The 21,926-nt window shown below is 49.1% G+C and overlaps 1 protein-coding gene across 1 annotated transcript in view; it reads right to left on the bottom strand.

The window, feature by feature from the left end:
• The window catches only part of Slit3 (slit guidance ligand 3), a 588,765-nt gene that overhangs the window by 56,893 nt on the left and 509,946 nt on the right, over window positions 1–21,926 (bottom strand). The window contains exons 16-21 of the mRNA XM_051168450.1: window positions 21,257–21,331; window positions 17,238–17,381; window positions 16,106–16,249; window positions 14,112–14,275; window positions 12,946–13,078; window positions 1,403–1,471 (exon numbers count right to left, since the gene is read on the bottom strand). Coding sequence (XP_051024407.1) covers window positions 1,403–1,471; window positions 12,946–13,078; window positions 14,112–14,275; window positions 16,106–16,249; window positions 17,238–17,381; window positions 21,257–21,331 — 729 coding nt within the window. The remainder of the gene's footprint in view (window positions 1–1,402; window positions 1,472–12,945; window positions 13,079–14,111; window positions 14,276–16,105; window positions 16,250–17,237; window positions 17,382–21,256; window positions 21,332–21,926) is intronic.

Raw genomic sequence — 21,926 nt, 5'->3', positions numbered from 1 at the left:
AACCGGCTAAAAATTGTGTAGCCCACACTGGCCTTGAACTTGTGATCTTTCTGCCTCCACCTTCTTCAGCAAATCCTACCGGTGTGCTTCACTGCAACAGGTTCCCTTATCACCAACCCTCTCTCTGTCATGTATTCATTCCATCTGATTCATCTCTTAGGAGAAGCAAAGTCGGTAGGAGGAGAGACTTCTATCAACTACACCCTCTGGCTTTTCCTCAACAGAGAAATTTCCAGAACAGCAGGGTGAGATTAGCTGCACACTGGAGTCACCCAAGGAGCCTTTAAATCCCTTTAAAGCCAGGGTTCCCTGCCTGTATGTCCTGATCTAATTCTGTATTATAGGTTTGTGGCAACAGTATTAAATGACAGCATGAACAACTCCCCCTGGGCAGTTCCCCACAGCAGAGGTTCTTGGCCATTGCAAGAGCACAGCGGTTCTCAGCTGGGGACGCTTTTGTTTTGCCATGACATCTGATGATGTCTACAGACATGTTCAGCTGTCGCTATTGGGTGAAGTGCTACTGGCATCTAATAGAGGCCCAGGGCACTGTTGAGGGTCTCACGGTAATCACTACAACTCCCCTAACCAATAATTATTCTGGCTTCAGATGTCCGTAGCTCTGAGTCTGAGGAGTGTCCATAGGATCCTAGTTTCTGAAGAACAAGAATGGGGAACAAATGGTGACTTTTTGGAGCTTTTCATCAGAGGGCCTCTGACTTTTATTGTGAAAGAACTCTTCTTGTCTCTTGTGGACTGGCTCCTACACGCTCTCAAGCAGACATGGGCATCTTTCAATTACCACTTGCTCAGGGAATAATTTTACCCTTCTGGGTCCCACCAAGGCAAGGCAGTGACACTGATGAGGGACAAAGCTCAGGAACCTTGCCCATCCTCAGGTCCTCTGCTTCCCGTTCAAGGGCTTTCTGGTTCTAGGAAGGCTTGAAGCTTGTAGCAGCTATCATTAAAGGCCCTTGATTTAAACCACCACTTGAGACATTTTTCTAGGACACCAAAGAAGGAAGAAGAAATGCTTGTTTATGCTCCTGGTAGATCATCTACGTGTGGCCAAGGCTCGCCAGGAACTGGAATTCCAGAAGGCTGAGGAATTCAGCCTGGAGCCTGGAAGGCCAGAGGCTCCCCCTAAGCCAATAGTAAGGTAGGTAAAAGGCCATGGTGACAAGCCTTGGCTGTTTCTGCACATAGGCGTCCCTGGGCAACTCCTCCCACATCGGCCCGGTCAGTGTTTCCTCCCAGCTAGCTGCCTCTCCCAGCGCCATGCAGGCATGCAGGTTGAGAACCACTGTGTCTGCCATAGCACTCTTCTCTTAGTCTTCATAGCCCTGTCCCACACCAGCCCAGGAGGGAGAAACGAATGCCTGCCCACTGGCAGGCTCCTTACATAAGCGTCAGCTGTCGGAGGGCAGACAACTCTTTGGGCACTGCTGTTAAATGGTTTCCTTCCAGGTACCTGAAAGAGAAGATCAGAGCTGCAGAGTTGTAGCACTGGGAAGGTCACCCACACTGGTCACATCCTCTGAGAAGCAGCGTTACCTCTTCGTATCCGCCCCTCCCTCACATCTGTCATCATTGTATATTTCTATGACCCTGCAGTTGGTGGTAGCTTTCTCCACTAGATGGGTGTGTTTCGTGATGGCGGGGTTCTTGTTAAAAGTGTTAACCATTGTATCCTAGTAGGGCTCTTTATGCTGCCGATACCTAGCAGGCATGCATTAAGTGCAAACTTATTAATAAATGAAGCACCCACTTGACACTGACATATCCCAGCACTGACTGAGTAGCAGCGATGCACAGTTGAGGGGCCACTTGCTCAAGGTTACACAGAAAACATGTGGTTGACCTAGAATTTGAACCCAGGTCTCTCTGACAAGTCCACACAGCTCTTACTCAGCTCCTGGAGGATGGTCAGGAAACTGAGCCATGATTTGTCTTATGAACTCAAATTCAAACTGAGGGCGACACAGATGTCAGGTGACACCTAGGGACAGTCTATTAGACCCCCCCCCCACTCCCACCTTGAGGAATTAGCTGGGAAAAACTGAAAAACAGCAGTCAGAAAATGGATGCTAAATAGTTGGGGAGCAAGGTCATACTCAGGGCAGAAGCATTAGCAGGGGACACTGTGGGAACCTTCTTCCCTTGGTGCTGGGTGCTTGGTACTGGCAGCCCACAGGGGAGAAGGGAGACACCATTTTAAAGAGATGTTTGCCTCTGTGGTAGCTTGACAGCCCAAAGACCCTCAACGAACCACAGTTGAGAAACAGCAACCAAGCAGTACAAGACTATATTCTGAGACCTGACAAAGAGGACATTGTGACTTAGGAAAAGAAGCTCAGAGTCGGATCTGTAGAGAATTCAGGTAGCAGAAAACCTGATGGGGGACACAGTGTACATGAGAACTTCCACAATGACTCCAAGCAGCACACAGGACACTGACAAGCCCTGCACAGGGCTTGAGCCAGCATTCACAACTGGTGCCCTGAGGGGAATGACAGAGGTGGGACCAGCTCCTGGGACTCCATCATGAAGCACTGTCCGGGACGGCATCTGTCATCTGATCATGCAAGGAAGTCTGAGCTAGGAGAATGGGAGCATCCATAGCAGGGCAAGTCCAGGAGGTGGGACAGGGCTCTAGGAGCTGGGAGGTCCACAGGAGAGTTCAGATGTAGTGCAGTAATAATTGGCTCAGTCAGTTTCACAGCTGCTAATTCCACGCAGTTTTCTATCTGCCTCCATCGAGTCTCTCTTTATGTCATACCCAATGCCATTTTAGCAGGCTGCCTTGGCTTTATTCTGCTCTCAACCCACCTCTCTCCTTTCTCCTGTCTCCAAGAATACAGTCTGACCTGATCTACAGGGCCTCTGTCTGTGCTCAGCTCTCAGAGAAATGGGACCGTTCTACAATATCAGATAGATATCTTCACTTTTCTCTCTTTCATTGACCTTTATCCAACAATGTTATCTCCCTCCTCCTTTTTCATCCCTTCAGGTCTCTCCTTTACTTTCTCTTTGTCATCTCGATACTAACCATTAGCACTGCACTTTGTGTTCGCTTGGGTTCATTCAGGAGTGTACTCGTGTTGTCTTTCATTTCTTTGAATATTTTAATAATTGAATTCTTTGTCTGATGTTTTCTCAAAGTCACTCTTACTGGGGTCACTTCTCTGGGATTGGTAGTCTTTGGAGGAGACAGGCTATCTTGGTTTTTCACGTTACTTATGATTTTATGTTAGGATTTATTCATCAAGGGTTAGATCACTGGTTGATTTTTTTTAGTGTAGATAATCTTTCTTCTAGACAGAAAGTCATAGATTAATCCTAACACAGTAACAGTGGATGACTTCAGTGACCCTCCCTCACTAATAGACAGTTCATCCAGACAAAAATTAAACAAAGAAACAACAGTATCAAATGACATCACAGATCAAATGGATTTAACTAACATCTACTAAATGTTCCATCCAAACACTGAGAATACATACTCTTCTTAGTAGTCTGTGGAATTTTAAAATTGACCATACTAGGACGTAAAGCAAGTCTCAGCAAACACAGAACAATTGACATAACTTTTTGTATTTTGTCTTACTACAGTGGAATAAAGTTAGATGTCAAGAAAAATATAGAAAATCTACAAACTCGTGGATATTAAATCACATACTATAGAATAATGAATGGTCATTGAAGAAATCATGAAGAAAACGAAAACCCTTAGAACTGAATAAATACAGATCGACTATACAGAAACCTATAGGACTGAAAGCAATCCTAAAAGCAAGGGTCACAGTTATAAATACCTACAGTAAAAATTAAAACAACCTCAAATAAAAAAACTAAATGATATCCCTCAGGGCTTAGAAAAGCAAGAATAAGCCAAATCTGGCAGGCACGATGGATTAGTGGGTAGTGTTTTCTCCCTAGCCTGATCACCTGAGCAGGATCCCCAGAATACACACTGGGTGGAAGGAAAGAACCAACTCCTACAAATTGTCCTCTGACACCCACATGCGTGCACATGCACACTCACACACCAAACCAGCAGTATCCTGATACCCAAACCAAAGAAAGACACACCAAAAAAGAAAACTGTAGACCAAGCTCTCTGATGAACCTTAGAACAAATGAAATATTTGTGACCTGCCTCAAGGACATGCCAAAATGACCATGCACCATAAAGAAGTTGGCTTCACTCCAGGGAAGCAGGGATCATTCGACTTATGCAGATCAATAAATGTGACCCATCCCACAAGGTACTCCAGGACAGAAATTGTGAGCTCAACTCAGTAGGTGCAGAGAAAGGCCTTTGTCAAAACCCAGCACCTTTTCATGGCAAGGCCTCTGGTGGTCTGGGAATGGAAGAAATGTAACAGAGGCCATCTACCATGAAGGAAAGATCAGTTCCACAAAAATCAGGAACAAGATAGAGGTGTCTACTGTTTCCCGTTCAAAACAGTGCTTGAAGTCCTAGCCAGAGCAATAAGAGAAGAGAAGGAAATAAAAGGGACACAAAAAGAAAAGAGGAAAGAGTCAAGATTCTTTATTCGCACACTCTGTGATTCAGTATACAAGAGACCCTAAAGGCTTCGCCAGAAAATTCCAAGAGCCAATAAACACTTCCAGTAACAGAATTAAACACACACAAATCGGCAGCCTTCCTATATACTAATGCTGTAAATAAATAAGACCTAAAAGAAGCCAGGGAAACAATCCTATTCACAACAGCTTCAAAAACATAGAACAAATCTAACAAGGGAAGTGGAAGGTATGCGCAACAAAATGTTAAAGCACAGAAGAAGGAAACCGATGGAGGTACTAGAAGATAGAAGGCCCCTCCCCCAAGCGCATGGGCCAGAAGTCTTAATCTTGTTAAAATGGCTGGCCTACCAAGAGTGATCTATAGATTCAGTGCAGTGCCCATTAAAATACCAACATCATTCTTTACAGAAAAAAATATTAAAACTCAAATGGAAGCATAAAGAACCCCAGATAGCAATAGCAATGCCCTGAGCAAAACGAACGGCCCAGCAGTTGTTACTGTACTGGATTTCAAGTTGTACTACAGAGTACAGCGACGAAAACAGCAAGGCATAAAAATAGACCTAGATCAATGGCAGAGAAGGGAGAGTTGAGATATAAGCCATGGAGCTACAGCTAGCTCATTTTCACTACGAAGTTGAAAACCAAAGCCAAACCAACCAACCAACCAACCAACCAACTCACACAAAAGAAAAAATAACCTTCCTAGCAAATTGGAACAGAACAAAACACCCAACATACCAGTTAATAGAGGATACAGCCTATAGCATGGGAGAAAAATCTTTGTCATAGATTTATCTGACAGCTGATTACTATCTGAAATATACAAACAACTAAACAACAACCACAACAAAAACCTAAACAAGACAAAACAAAACTCAGTGAAAAAGTAGGCCAAGGAACTTAACAGAGAATTCTCAGAAGAAGAAATATGAACAGCTGATAAATATTTTAAAATGTGCCTAACATCTCTAGCCGGCAGGGAATTGTAAATTAAAATTACTCTGAAATTCCATCTCACCCCAGTCAGAATGGCTATTGTGGAGAAAACAAATGACAACAAATGCTGTCCAGGATATGTGGAAAGGTGAACTATTGCTCACTGTTAGTGGGAGTTTAAACGATGCAGCCACCATGGACATTTGTCTGGGGGTTTCTTTACTAAATTAAAATTAGAACTCCCATGTGACCCAGCTATAGCACTCCTCGGTGTGTGCCCAGAAGACTGGCCATCCTACCATAGGGACTCATCCACAGTCATTGCTGCTCTAGTCACAACAGCTAGGGGATGGATTCGGCCTAGATGTCCATCAACCGATGAGCAGATAATGAAAATGTGGTCCATGTACACGTGGAATTTTACTCAGCCGTAAAATGAAATTACGAAATGTGCAGGAAAGCGGATGGGACTGGAAACATTAGACCGAGTGTGGAAGCCTGGGCTCGGGAAGACAAATGCTGAACACTCTCTCCTGCATGCAGAGCCCGGCTTCTGATTTTTATATATGTGCCTGTGTGTGTGGAGGAATGTGTGCAGAGCTCAGGAAGCTAGAAAAGGGTCCGTGAGAGGGGAGAGGGAGAGTCTCTAAGGTAAGGGAAAGTGATACAACACACGTGGTACAACAGTGGAAGGAGGAGATGGGAAAGGTTTAAACGGGGATTGGAGGCAGGGAGATGGGGGAAGGAAAAGATAGAGTTCTGTGTGGGATGGGGTGGGGTGGGGCTAAGGGGTAGAGGGGGAGGGGAGGGGGGTGTCAGTCCAAACTAATGATGTGTCAAAAAGCCATAAGGAAACTTGATACCTGTACGCCAATCAAACCTTATATTAAATGCAAAATCTTGATTGGGGGTACAATGTGCTGGTGCGTAAAGCTCCCCAGAAGCCATATAGGTCACTGAGTGAAAGATTCCAGTGCTGTGTGTGAGATACCCGCTCAGCTGGGATGAGGCAACTTCTGCAGGCTCAAGTTTCACAAAAGAGAAACGTCCTCAATGTAAGCATGTGGTCCTCCATTACAAAGACAGCCACTGTTATGCCTGCCCTCAGGAGGGGGCCACAGGCCAGCTTACCAACTGGGCCCCCCTCCTCCCTGCTACAAGTCTGTTCCTTTCGGCTTCCTGAAGTGAAGGTTTGCTAAGGTGACTTTCAAGATGGGCTCTTGGGGTGAGTTCCCTTCCACACAGCATTTATAGCATCCTGCCATGGCCGTTTGTCTGTCTGGTGCTAGCCCTCAGTCCCATGAAGTCTCTCTACTGCTGTCTCAGTACGTCTCAAATTTTAACAGACACGTAAATGCCCAGGGATCACTTGAACAAAGCTGGTTCTGATCTGGACTGTCTGGAGTAGGACTGGAGAATCTGTATTTCTCATACACTCACTAAGACCTAATTTGGGAGTTGTAAACAAATGTCTGGGTATCCAAGACCAACCACAAAGTGACACAATTAGGCGGAAATGGGTTAAGATGGGACACGGGCAACCTTGGCAGTGGCAGTCAAGCTAGAATGTATATGATCTTTAACTAAGACCTAGCAATTCTCTCTATGTGGCCAGCCCTGAGGGAGTCTCATGGAACAGAACTCTGGGCAGGCCACAGAAAGCCTCAAGCTGCCAGGGCACACTGGGTAGTATCCTCACTGGGTCCTTTCTTGTGAGCCTGGTAAGTGCCAGGCTGTACTAGGTATTGGCAGACATACATGTTAGTCATATCCCGTTTCTGCCTAATTCAGGAAGCTTTATTCAGGGGCTAAAATTCAGCTTTGTACCCACTTAGGTTCACAGAAACATCTAGACCAAGTACTTGACCGTGATAATTAGCACTGCAGCCTAGCCAAGTCCAGACAGGAAATTGCAAGGGCCTTCCTTACAGCCCTTTTCTGGCTCATCTCATATCTGACCCTCGGAAGACTGCTGGCCTTGTCCTTCCCTAAATGACGAAAGAGAAGGTGACCAAGTGTCTGCCTGGATTGGTACCACCTGTCTCCTTGTCTAGTTTCCTCCCGTGACCTCACAGCCCTTCAAGCCCTTAGCTCCAGCCTGCCTCCCGCATGTCGGCTCCCCCACCCACAGGTGACATTACAGGTCTCCAAGACTCTGCACGTTAGATCATGTCTCAGTCCCCGGCGGCATCTTCAGCGTAAGTCTGCCGGCACACTCGCTGTGGCCTACCCACACACCGCCTGGCAACAGCTAGGCTCAGGAAACATCACCTGGGCAATGAGAATCCAGGAACTCTCCAAGGGAGCTGCTTTTGGCTCTAAAGAGCGAGTGGGAGCTGCTTTCCAGCACAGGGTGCCCCAGAGCCGAGGCATCACGACTTGGAAAACACAGCATCAAAAAGCGTCGCTTCAGAAATGCAGATGCAGTGGTGAGGGACGCTGCCTTTGTGAGAAGCCCTTGATGAATGCTCTCAACCCAAAGTTGCCTATAGCTGCAGCGGGCGCCCAGAGGGACCATTCCAAAGCCTGCCCTCTGCCCCCAGCCTTGGAACTGCTGCAGCTTTTTCCGGCAGGTCAATCTTTGCATTGACCTGAATTTAAATGCTCTCTTTCAGCCCTCACTCACCTGCCTTGCATGAAAATCTACACAGATCTCTTTGTATGAACACTCCCTGCTTTCTGCTTCCATTTCAAGCTTTGCAGAGCAGTCAGAATTCCAGGCCCAGTTGAGTGGCAGCGGAGAGGGCAGCCACCTTCCAGGAGACCCTCCTCTAGACCAGGATTTCCACAAGAGGACTGGATGAAGTGGTGGTGACTCTGCCGTTGTCCTTCTGGCTGGGTAACTTTAGGTAACCTCTCTGAACTTGTATTTACATAGCTATAAAATGTAGCTTATCCTAAATCATTACCATGGAGTATTATGAGGGTCCCTACTGATAGATTTTTAGAGCAGTGTCCCAGAATACTAGTGTTTAACAATTTTGGATAATATATTCAAATACACACATTTATATATATATCTGTATATATCTATACAGAAAGTATATGTGTATATATATGGATACCTTTACATAGTGATACATGTGATAATCTCAGACCATGCTGTGCCTTTATGTTTGTCACTGGCTAAACTCTTCTACTCTTTCCTGAGTGGGGGTCCACACCCTGAATAACCAACAGTTACCGGGAGAAATTGCCACTGAGCTGTTTTCTGGAACCCCCAACTCCTGTCCCAAACCTGTTGGAGAGAGCAGTACCTGGCTCTCTCTTGTCCCCAGTGTATCCTTGACATCACCTCTGGCCACAGTCCTTCTCAAAGACTTGCTCCAGCCCTGTGTCTCCCCTCCTGCCTCTCAGCCAAGGCCCCTCCCCTTTCTGTCATCTGCCAGGCTTCAGGTGTCTCCACAGCACATACGTGAGCACACTGCCATTCTGCTTCTCAGGATGTGGTGGACCTCACGCCTGACTACCACTCCCTTCTTCTGGTGGCTGTGTCTGGGGAGGAGACAGTTACCCAGCCCTTTGCTTTTCAGGATATCAGTTCAAAGATAAATTCACGATCACGATCATGGTTTTTAGAACCAAAGTCAGAACCAAAATGGCCTGGGTATGTTACGAACAAGGGGCGGACTGTGGTGACACTTGCCCAGCGTCAGATTCTCAACCCCTCTCTAGGCCTTAAAGGAGATGTCGGCTTGCCTAGTTTGTTTGTAGAAACAGGAAGACGCCCATGCCTGTGAACAGTCCAGCAAATGGAAGCAAATGCATTTTCGGCCTTCAGCCATTCTAGGACGGTGAGGCAGGCTCAATGATAAGAGGATGTCTGCAGAGCAATAACTGTCCTTGCTGCCAGTGGGGAGCCACGGATTTGACAGGGCTCGTCAGTGACTTTGGAGGCTGTCATGATCTTAAGAGCAGCCTGGTGGCCCTTCCAATCAGGAACTCAGTGCTGCTTGTGGCAGGCGCCTCCATGTGCCCTTTTACTGGCTGCTCTACTGACTCCTGTGGTTTTCCAAGTGTCACCCATGGGCACATAAGGGTCCCTGAGAAGGCTGAGGTTCAAACCATTTTTTTTTTTGTAATGATCTAAAGGCATTACTTTTTAGTGCAGGACAGATGGCTCAGTGGTTACGAGAGCACACTACTCTCGCAGAGGACCCAAGGTTGGGTCCCAGTACTCATACCGAGTGTCTCGGAACTGCCTGTCATCTCAGCTCCCCGGGATCTGCCACCCTCTTCTTGTTGTGATCTCTGAGGGTACCTGCATGCACACACCACCCACCCCAACCCACATATACATATGACTAAAAATAGACTAGAATCTGAAAGAAGGAGGCCAACATCCTCCCTTTTGTACTCAGCTTACATTTTCACATGGAACCAACAGAGGACAATGGCGTGGGACATTAGCGCAAGGCAAGAGCGCTGGGCACGAGTTACTCTGCTGTCACTTATGTTCCATTTGCGCATAAAAATAACAAAGCAAAGTGCAGCCACAAAGCCAACCACACTTAAGACTGCCCTTGACAAGGCAGCAAAAACTACCGACAGCATCAATACTGGACTGCTGAGCCCTTGTTTATCAGTTGTGAGACAAAACAAACAGTGCACACACAGCATTTCTGCAGCCCGTGAAACGCTCAGTGAAATCCTGCGGCCTCGCTCCCTGAGCTAGCTGCTGTGGAATTCCCCCGAAACACTATTCCCCCTGAAAACAATGACTGGTAGGGGTTTCTCAGACAGGGGTATTTACCAGAGGGGTAACAAAAGGAGTGGGATATAGGGAAAAGGACAGATGGCATTTGCTGCCAGTCATAGAACCAGAGCTGTCACATGATTAATGACATTTTTGAAAACCTGGATTGAGCTCGACAGCTCCCTCTTACTGAGGACTTTCCTGATGGGAAGTTGCCCACTGGTCACGTCAGGGACGTGTAGTTTTGCTTCCTGGTGAACTGAATGTGTCACCACCTCAGAGACCTGCGTAATTCAGTGCACTGATTTAAGCAACCAGTGTGTGACGTGCTATTCCCCAAGTAGACAGATCAATGTAAATGGAGGGGGGGGGGGTCACAGAAGTGGCAAGTTCACAGACACAACTGTGGGGCGCACACGACAGCTACACTTTCAGCAGCTTCACTGTCTGTGGTGTATGATCCATGATGAAAAGCCACCGGTATTGGAAGGGACCCTTTAAAACGCTTTCCATCCTGGTCCAATCACATGACTGTGTGAAGCTGGCCTTTCTCCTTCAACCTCACCCCAATAACTATCGCAACACAGGGGATACAGAACAGAAACCAGAGTCGCCATGAAGCCAGGCATTAAAGATTTACAAAAACTAGACAGCGCCACCCTCCTCACTTCAACTGCTGGTTTGTCTCAACAACACACTTCTTATATAAGTAAGTGGTGGATAGAGAATTATTATTAGACGGAATAAGACATATTTCAAAATGGTCTGTGTTAAGTTTCTAGCGTGTCAAATATTCACAGTCTGTCTGACAAGTACACGCATTCTTAGAGTCCTGAAAAAGCACAAAAAGGTCCCCAACTGGGGCCCCACAGCAGTGTGCCAGGCCGGCTGGCTCCTGCTTTTTTGAACACTCGTTTTCCTGCCTCCCCCTCCCCGGTTTGGTACAGGAGACAGTTCAGCACCAGAACTGAGTTCCTTGGAGTGCACCAGAAGCCATGCTTGGCTGGGAGACGACATCTTTCCCACTGAAGATAATCAGAGGTTCCCTAAAGTCAGGGAGCCCCCAATTATTTTTGCTATTTCATCTTCTGTGTCTCAAACTTTAGAGAGAAGCATTTGTGCACTGTCTTCATGGCATTTCTGCATTTTGACATGTCCCTTGGCACTCATTTGGCCAGGAAGGAGCACATTCCATGGGCATTTTACGCAGCTCCTATGCCTAAACACAGCTCAGCATATGGCATTGCAATTGTTCACACAGACTTTCGAGGGCTCAGCCTCGGCCCATATCCATGCTGACAGGGACTTTTAGTGGCTGTCAGACCTCCTTTGCTTCCCTGGGGCTTGGTGTCCCCATGACAACCTCTCTGAGCATCAGGAAATGCCAGAAGTGACAGTCACACTTGAGAATTGCTTGCATTCTAAGAGGCTGGCATGCTCGCAGCCCAGCCAGGAGACACTGGCCTGGGAGGTGACAGAGATGCCCCAGAAGAAATCTGGGTCATGTCACATTCTGTTACTTATGTCTGCGGATACATACCCAGGCAGCCCCAGCAGAGGCAGTGAGCCTGGGGTCTGGGAGGGAGCTCTGACCCACGAGTGTGACAGTGTGGGTGTGAGTGGTAGTGTGAGTCTTGCTGCTTGGACACGCTGATCTACTGCCAATCCCCTCACCTGGCTCTTCCAGTTCTCATTACAGGGTCCCCAACAACATAGCTACTTCTGTCTGCCCCACTCCTTCTGCCCTACTGGGGACCTGCTCGTGCCTGGCTCTTCTGAGAACAGTCTCTGTCATGCCCCGCAGAAGCTTTCTCTGAGTGCCACACCCAGGTAAACCTCTCCTTTGCACCCTCCTTCTCATCTCGCCTTTCATTGAGCCTTATGAGCTTCAGAGATGACGGAACAGATGTCTACTTTCCCCAGAGAGACCACGAGCCTCAAGAGGGCTGGGCCCCACCTGTTTTGCTAAGTGTCATCTCTCCGTGTTGGCAGCAAGCCTGATATATATGAGGCACCCCAGCCCCGTGTGATGAGCAAAAGAATGATGGCACAAAAGAGGGCAGCCTGACAGCATGGGCAGGAGGTGTGAGCCTGTGAGCTTCTTCTGGACCAGATGGCACGAGCACCCATGCCTGACTGAGCTAGGCCTATCTACTGCTGAGCCAGGCAGAGTGCTGCATCCCGCACCGTGAGCCCTCCAAAGAGAATGTGGCATCTGTTTCAGTTAACTTGGAGCTTCTGGTCCAGGAACAAGAAGATCTGGGAAGTGACTGCGAAGAACCTGGGCTAGGAAAATGTTCTAGAATGGGTGCGAGGTAGCGCTGACATGTCACCGGCTTCACGGCATGAAGGAGGAATGGGATTATATTGTAAAAGAAGCTCTCATAAAACCCTGTGTTATTGCTGGGGTCAGACAAAGGCTTCGAAGGATGTAGGAAAGCAGACGACAGTGCAGGGGGGGTTTTGGAGGGTGCAATAAATGTGACAGTCCACTTGCACTCTGCAGTATCTTCAGGGGGAGTAGGGTCAGGTCACCTCTGCTAGCAGGTGAGGATAGTTCGAAGTTGGCCTCCGTTTTCCCCCTTCAATACTGCCCCCGCCCCCAACACCGATCAAAGCTCCCAACCACAGCCTGGGAAAAACTCTGCTGGGATCCAGTGAAGCCATGTATGTCCCCACACCCTCACTTGAGATGCTGGGGGTACAGGGGGAAGGCTGCTGCTGCCGAGGCTGCAGGGGCCAGGGGTGGTACTTACAGTTCAGTCACGTCCTTCGGCATGCCTTTGGGGAGGGCACGGAGACCCCTGTTGCTGCATCGCACCACTGTCTCCACACAGGTGCATTGCTCAGGGCAGCGTGGACTCAGCTGGCAGCTGCTCTCCTCATTGCCTGTGGAGGACCCAGACACGGTGAGCGAGCATGGTAGAAGATGAACGAGCAACACCAGGAGAACATCCGGGCAAAGCTGGGGGACAGGGCGAGACTGTTCCCAACAAAGACCAGCTCTATGTAGCCCCAGCAGTGAGCCCAAGCCAGGCCTAAAGGTGGCTAGTGGCTTCTTCCACTGCGAACGGGGAAGGACGCAGGCCTGGGAACTTAGCAAGGAACACTGCATTTAATGCAGTCCATGTGAAATGAAGACCAGACAAGCTGCTAACCCAGACCCATGGCCATAGATGGGAAACAGACTCCTGTATGTCTTAGGAGAAAGAAACCAATGGCCCTGAAAGGAGCATCCAAAAGACAGGCAGAGCCTGGTCTCCAACCCTCCCTCCCCTCTCCACCCACCACTATATAGTCGCCCTTATAGGGTGGCGAGCATGTCACCTGCCTCGTTATAATGCATCTCAATTAATCTGCAAACAAATTTATCTGTCCCAAGGTAACCCAAAAATTCACCGAGTAAAGAACTACACAAGCCTGAATTCATGCAATCAAATATGCCTTCTGGGGTCCTGAGACCCAAAGCCTTTGATCTGGGGGTTCGTAGCTCTTAGTCCAATGGCAAGAATTTTCTTGAAATCTGTTTCCCCTAAGTACATACTCTGACTTTCATCATAACATAGACAGGAAGTCTCCATGCCCAGTTGTGTAGGCTGTGTACAGTACACAGGGGCATAGCATCTAAGGGGCACAAACTTATGGTAGACATGGCGGGTGAGTGTATTAGCTACACTGGCATTCCTAGAGGACAGTGTCTTATATGAAGAAACATCTTGCTTTAGTGAAATCAGCACAGACGTGAGACTGGGGAAAGTACAGTGGCTTCAGAGAGAGACACCGTTTTTTTTTTTTTAGTCCTAGAACAAGCCCTGCGGGCTAGCGGCACACCCTCAGAGGCCTCTGGAGCAGGGTTCTTTGAGCCTGTGCCAGAGGTCTTAGCGGCCTGCCTTGCCTTCCTGACTGACTCACTCTCTCTTACCGTCGCAGGTAAAATCCTGGATGGCCACGTCTTGGATAGGGATCTCCTTGAGGAAGAAAGGCTTCTGGCATCTGGGATTCCCGCTGACGATGCGGCGTTTCCTCAGCCACCGGCCAAGCCAGGCCATGTGGCAGTTGCAGTTGAAAGGGTTAGACAGGAGGTTTCTGACAGAGAGAGAGAGAGAGAGAGAGAGAGAGACTGTGAGTAGTCATCGCCCATCCTGACCCAAAGACTACCTCTCCCTAGGAGGCAATGGAATCTTGGCACCTCTTCCCAGGGGATACAGCACTTCCTCTACACGAAGGAGGATGTCTGTAGCGGCCCTCACCCATAGCCCATGCTGATGGGGGTATTTTGACCTCCAGCCTTAGCCTCCTGTCTTCACCAAGCCCCACTTGGGGAAATCTGGTAAGTCCACCTTGGAGAATTTCCTGTACTTTAGAGCAGTGCCTATGCCCCCCCCCCCATTCCCACCAGAAATGCCCGCAGCTTGTTGGGCTGGGGTGCTAGTTGTTCCTGACTCCGGGAGGCAGAGACTGTTTTTTTTTTCTCCCTGACTTGTGTCCTTCGCTTTCTTTTGGTTGCGTCAGCACCAAGGTTAGTTCTATGCCTGTCAGCAGCTGTCCACTGACTGAGGCTGGCATCTCTGCTGGCCTCTGCATAGCCAGAAGCCACCCTGTGCACCACAGGTATTTTTTTCCCCTGCCTGCGCAGTTGTGTGATGGACAGATGGGGTGGGGGATGAGAGTGGCAGCAGTCCTTGCTCTGAGTGCTTGCCCTAGGCTTGGAACCATGCTAAGCAATTTACACATTGATTATGCCTCTGAAGCAGAGGTATGGAATGGGGGAGGGGCAGGCTTTGTGGGCACAGGAGGAAGAGGAGAGAGGATGAAAGGGGCCTTCCCAGGCTGTGGAGCCCAGGAGTTGCTAGTGCACAGGCCTCGGGCAAGATGCAGGAGAGTGCGAAAGTGTGAGGTCAGCAGGGCTGGGTGGCAGGGCAGAGGGGCACACTGCCGGGAGAAACCAGACTGCTGCCCCCAGGCCGCTCTGCAACTCCACTTCTAGTTCAAGTAGGAAGGTGCCAACAGGTGCAAGAGCAGCTGTGGCTGCTGCTTTGTTTTGTGATTTTTGGGTAAAGGAAACGGTACACTGAGGCACCAGGTGGTAGCAGCGGCAACTGTAAAGCGAACACTGAGAACTGTCCTAAGGCCTAGCTGCGCAGTTGACACTGTCAGCAGGGCTGGTCCTCACAGCAGTTGTGGGAGGCGGACTGGGCCAGGGAAGAACCGACGCAGAAATCCAGAAGTGGTCTCAAGCTGCCATAGCCAGTGAAAAAAAGCTAGAGTCTGAACTGGGGAAATATGGTCCTACGGCCAAATCACTATCCTATGCCACTCCCTTCCTAACGCAGGGAATTCCCTGGGCAGAAAGCTGGGCTCCAACTCTGCCTGTGACAAGCACCAATGCAGTCAGGGTCATCGCTTAAAACCCACTGTTGATCACACTGTAGGTCTACCAGAAAGCTATGGTGTTCTTGGTGTGCTTTGAAACTAAAGCAGCTGCTGTGGCCATGCACTTTGACCCTGGCTTCCTCTCCAGTCTTGTCTTACACAACATCCTTGCGTGCTCAGCGCAATGTCCTTACTAGGCTTCGCATATTTACTCTCCTGCAATCGACCCCAGGGCCTTTGCACGGCTGTTCCTACTCTAGGAAATGCATTTCCCAGTTTCTTCTCTACTGCTTCTTTACGAAGCTTGTGTTGGGCTTTCTCATCATGGGGACAAACCACTATGTTGGCAGTCCCAGAGAGGAGGAGCCAGCTCTGTAATCCTTAGTACTTAGATGGTATCTAGCACACAGGGAGAGCCTGACGAATGTCTATTTAGACAAACGGGCAGGTGAGCTTGGCCACGGTCTGTAGGGAGATTGGGTGTGAGGAAATTTTGCAAAGAGGGGCTCAGAGGGAGTGGGCAGCATGCCTGGGAGAACTCACATGGTGGACAGGGAGACGAGTGTGGTGAAGGCTCCAGGGGTGATGGTGGTGATCCGATTGTCATAGAGCGACAGCAGTCTGACAGAGCTCAGGCCAGCAAAAGTGTCATTGTTTACACAGCTGATCAGGTTGCTCCTCAGCATCCTAGAAGAGGATGGGAGAGGGTCATTGGTGGTGCTCTTTCCTCTCAAGAGGTAAACATCCACCACTGGGCTTGGCCAGTCACTGTCCAGGTTTGACAGGCGATGGACAGGGCCTGGACCCTCACTGGGACAAATGCAAATGTGTACGCATGTGTATTTCACACACTGTGTGGTTGCTGTAGTGAGAATGCCGCCGCCCCCCCCAGGCTCATATATTTGGCTACTTGGTCCCCAACTGGTGGAACTGTTTGGGAAGGATCTGGAGGAGGTGTGTCGCTGGGGTGGGCTTCGAGGTTCCAAAAGCCCATGTTATTCTAGTTAGCTTTCTCTGCTTCATGCTTGTGGATCAGACGTAAGCTCTCAGCTACTGCTATAATTGAGCCACGCCTGCCTGCCTGCAGCCACACTCCCAGCCATGATGGTCACGGGCTTACTCTCTGAAACTGCAAGCAAGCTCCAATGAAATGCTTTTGTTTATAAGTTGCCTTGGTCGCGGTGTCTCTCCACAGCAATAGGAAAGTAATCAAGGCCGACTATAATCACAAACCATAGCTAGCCATGCCCACTTGTGCAGATGGTGTGGTTGTGTGTGCACATATACTTCAAGGTGGAAGAAGACCCACACATGGGCTCACTGTATGTGTGCGTGCTTGAACGTGGGTGCTTGCCTGCAGATGTGATTAGGGTCACAGCATGTGTCTCTGGGTGTATTAGTAGTGGTTGTAAGTGTTTGTATGCACCCCTCAGTATGTTTTTGGTATGAATATGTATGTGTGTGCCCTAGAGAGGCTCTGAGTGGGTGTGACTAGGTGTGGGCATGCCGGTGGCCTCAGCATGTCTGTTACTTTGCAGTAAAGGTGGAAAAATCTGGTGCTGTAGAGAGGAAGGAATGAACAGGCCAGGATGGTGCCTGACTCTGATCTCTGTCCACAGCTTGCACAGTCCAGTTCTCACTCCCCTGCCTCCTGAGCCCAAGCCCAGGTACTTACAGTGTCTTGAGTCCACTGAGGCCTCGGAACATGCGCCCATGCATGGTCTCCAGCTGGTTCCCCGTCAGCATCAGCTCCTGCACTCCAGCTGCTCCGTCAAAGGCGCCTTCTCGCACCTCCTTGATCCTATTGTTGCTCAGGTTTCTAGAAGGAGGAGGCAGGAGGATCAGGTGGATGGAGGGAAGCTTGGTCTCCAGCTCCCTAACATTGGGTTCTCAGCATCTGTGCTCATTGACAGGGTGTGTGTGGTATGTGCGGTTTGTGTGGGGGTGGGGGCTGCAGTCACTCCTCTCAACAGGTGGAGAAATACACACAGCCCAGGACTTAAAAGGTTTGCAGTGTAATCGTTCTTTGAATGCTCTGGAAAATTCACTCTTATCTTGTCTCTTCACCAGGGCCTCCCACTGTGCAGTGATCCTCAAAAGAGATATGAAGAACATAAAAGTAATAGGGTCCCAGCTTTCTCAGCAGGAACCCCTTACAAGCGGGCACTTTGTACTTAGTATAGCTGTCTACTTTATATTGAGGAAGGGCCACATGAAAGTCTGACCACCATAACCACATCCAACCCTCAAACAATATCCAACAGATAGTTGAATGCACACGTGGGTGTGCCGAGGCCAAAGGTCAACATCTGGTATCTTCCTTAGTTGTTTCTTGAGCTTATTTTCTGGGACATGGTCTCTGAGTGAACCTGGAGCTGGCCTGATATGGGTAACTGACTGGCCAGTGGACTCCAGGGCTCCTCCTGCCTCGTCCCAGGATTATAGGCATGCACTGCGGCCCTTGGATACACGCGGGTGCCGAGGAGACAACTCAGAGCCTCATGTCTAAGCAACAAGCATCCCACTGGCTGACTCATCTCCCAACCCAGGATCTGGGTTTTCTCACAGCATCCCTGTTCCCACCAGCCCCAGTGCTGCCATTCGTGAGTCTACCCTAGCTGTGACAGCAGGCGCTTCTCCCCAATACTTGGTGTCCACATTCTGGGCACCAAGGAAACTGACGACAGGCAGATGCTGCTCAGCCATGTAAAATCCTAGTTCCCACGGTCTTTCAGGACCAGGAGGCAGGGGTTCTTTGTGGACCATCCTCTGGTCCAGGCTGAAGGCACTCAGGGTTATTTGAGTGGAACCAAGCCTGAGGGTGTTCACGGAAGCTGAACACCACGGACACCTGTCTCTCAGTACACAGCACACCGTGAAGAGGAAACCCTGAGGACGTCATCAGCCCACTGAGCAGCGAGGTTGTCTGAACTGCTCGGCTAGCAGATGCTGGCCACATGCCCAGACCATTTGGTGAGGGTAGATACTGTGTCATGCCAGAGCCTCGGATGGAAATGAGGCCAATATCAACCCTTTCACAGAGCACAGAGATTAAGCCTCCCAGAGGGGCAAGGGACCAATATGAAGCATGTGATAAAATAATGGTACCCAATGGTTCAATGTAAGACACTTTGCCACTTCCCATTTCCCATGGATGGCCCAGGCACTCAGGAAGCATCAGGGCTTACCCATGTAGACAGCTGTGGAAGGGACAAACTCTAGCTGGTTGAATCCAAAGTGCACCTTTCTATGGCTAAAAATGAGAAGGACACACCTAAGTGGTTTGCTAATTGTGCTGGGTCCCAAAAGCTTGTGCCCACTGTTGGAGGATGTTTTTGTGCACTGTGTATTCAAATACTGATTTCTGTACCTAGAGATCTGGTTGGGACTTTGGCATTGCCATTATTGGGAACTTGTCATTGGGACACTGATGAAGGAGATGCCAGGGCGAGACTAGGATGACAGGTAATGGGCCACGTGACCGGGATGAAGGCCAGGCCAGTACTGTCGGCTTAGAATAGATCAGAATCTGCTCAGCTTATTGCCTTAAGCTTATAATAAATATATAAGGTCTCCGTGTCATTATTACGTGCACTGGTGGTCTCAAAGAAGCTCAGGTTACAGGTCACAGTGATAGCCACAATCCTCACTAGCCTAACTTGTGCCCCGGTCTCAGCTATCGCCTCAGGGAGCTCACCCCTCGCTCCAGGCACAGATTTATTTATAGGAACCTGTGGCTAAGGCAATGGCCATAGTCAAGCAGGATGCACGAGTGGTGCCACCAAGAGAGCGGCTGCCTAAGGCCTAGAAGGCATCTGCTCCCTTGTCTGCAGGGCACCGATGGGTAGACATATGATGAACAGAAGCTAAGGAGCTCTGGGCAATCATCGTGATTCATGGTTGTTATAATCTACGTCACCAGGAACCCTGCCTGAGCACGCACTGAATCACTGCTCCTGCAGAAACTAGACGAGGCTCCTGTGAGCCCCTGGACATGGCATTTCCATCAACCGATCAATAATGAGCTCGCACTGTAAGTGCTTCTGTTCAGAGACACTGTATCTACTATACTATTGATTCATCAACCTCGCCCTCCCGGCCAGCAGTGCTGGGCTCATGCCTGAACAAATGCACGCGAAGCTTCTGTACCGCACATGTGCCCTCAGCCAGGCGCAGTGCAGCCGTCTCAGGCTTTGGGTATCGAGACAGCGTGCCAGCACTCTGCTTGGACCAAAGTTGGCCCTAAAATAAAAAAAAAAATCACAAATCTGTAAAACACATGCCACTGGATACACCGTAAATGGGGATACTTGCTTACAGTGTGAGAGCTGAGCCCAGAAGGCAGAAATTCACTGTGTTCAGCCTCAGCTGGGAACTCCTGTCCAAGTCGAGGGGCACGAGGTGGGGCAGGGTTTTCACTATGATTATGTACGTAAGTGACACAAACAGCGTGAAAAATTCCGAGTTTAGAGTTGCATGCATTTCGGTACAGATGAGTTAGCAAATATAGAATTGGTACATAACGACCGACTGCATTTACTTTGTTGAAGAAGCAGACACTGCTGTGATGCTGGAGATATGGGATTTGGGGTGGGGGTAGGAGGGACCATTAAGGACAAATGTGGCCTTGGAATCCGATGGTGAAAAGCCCACCCTCTCTGCAAGGGCAGGCACCTCTGCAGAGGCACTCAGAGTGGGAAACAAGCCTGACCTCACACTGGAGTGACTGAAGTGGACCCAAGTCTAAGAGCCAGTTTTGACATTTATTTATTCAATGAGTGGCCTTAGAGAGGTCACTGAACATCTCTGAGCCCCCTCACTTGCCCAGCATGGACCATGAAGCTAGCACAATATGAGTGAAAAAAGATAAAGAGATTGATATCTAGCCAGGTGGTGGTGGTGGCGCACACCTTTAATCCCAGCACTCGGGAGGCAGAGGCAGGTGGATCGCTGTGAGTCTGAGGCCAGCCTGGTCTACAAAGTGAGTCCAGGACAGCCAAGGCTACACAGAGAAACCCTGTGTCAAAAAACAAAACAAAACAAAAAACAACAACAACAAAAAAAGAGATTGATATCTGTCAGGCAAGAATATAGCCCTGGCCAAGAACAAGGTCTATCACAGCGGGCAATCTCCTTCTTGCTGGCTTTATGACTTGGCCCAAACTCCAAGGAAGGGAAAGAAGACTGGGAAAAATAGCCCCGCAGTACAGTAGCCAGTAACAGCATATGGGTCCTTTGCCTAAGCCCAACTCTACTTAGACCAGGGGACTCTGTCCAAATCTACTGGGAGCAGCTGGAGACTCCTTTCTGATGTGCTCCTCCCATGCAGGCCTCACCCAAATGCCAAGTACCACAGGGTCCTAGACATCCCTACTCAACGGCTGTCCCATATCCAAGTCCCTCCTGAAATATCCTGAGATAGATGGTGAATGTGGGCGGGCAGGGGGAAGGGCAAGTAGAGGGGACACAGGTGGGAGTCAAGGTGGCATGGGATATATGATCTACATGACACCTGACAACTCGATGACAGCCAAGCTTCATTTTGGTCTGCACTGGTGACCCTGGCTTCCAGTCCAGGGCAGGGCTGGACAGGAACAAATGAACAGGGGGACAAGAAGAGGCTCAGGGGACAGGAGTGAAGGGTGAGGGGCCAGGAAAGCTGAGGTGGCTACTGTGTTTCCCAACGTGACTTACATTTTCCGCAGATTGGGCAGCTTCTTGAAGATCCCAGTGGCCTCCAGGACAGAGATATCGTTGTCATTCAGTCGCCTGCACGGGAAGTGAGAAGAAACAGGGCTTAGCTGGGGCGAGGTACCCCCTTTGCCACTCGCCCGCCTGCCCGTCTACCTCACATGGCTTGGCTGAGTTCCCCTTGAACTTCTCTCTCTTTTTTTTTTTTTTTAATTTTTTTATTATTAATTCATTCTTGTTATATCTCAATGGTTATCCCATCCCTTGTGTCCTCCCATTCTTCCCTCCCTCCCCTTTTCCCCTTATTCCCCTCCCCTATGACTGTTCCTGAGGGGGACTTCCTCCCCCTGTATATGCTCATAGGGTATCAAGTCTCTTCTCGGTAACCTGCTGTCCTTCCTCTGAGTGGCACCAGGTCTCCCCCTCCAGGGGACATGGTCAAATGTGAGGCACCAGAGTACGTGAGAAAGTCATATCCCACTCTCCACTCAACTGTGGAGAATGTTCCAACCTAAACCTCACAAAGACTCAACAAAGAAAGAGAATTTCAGACCAATTTCTCTTATGAACATCAATGCAAAAATACTAAACAAAATACTTGCAAAACGAATACAAGAACACATCAAAGATATCATTCATCATGACCAAGTAGGCTTTATACCAGGCATGCAGG

The sequence above is a fragment of the Acomys russatus genome, chromosome 25 (genome assembly GCF_903995435.1).
Source record: "Acomys russatus chromosome 25, mAcoRus1.1, whole genome shotgun sequence".
NCBI classification, from domain to species: domain Eukaryota; kingdom Metazoa; phylum Chordata; class Mammalia; order Rodentia; family Muridae; genus Acomys; species Acomys russatus.
Note: the sequence above shows the minus strand (reverse complement) of the source record. Positions and strands in the feature narration are given on the sequence as shown.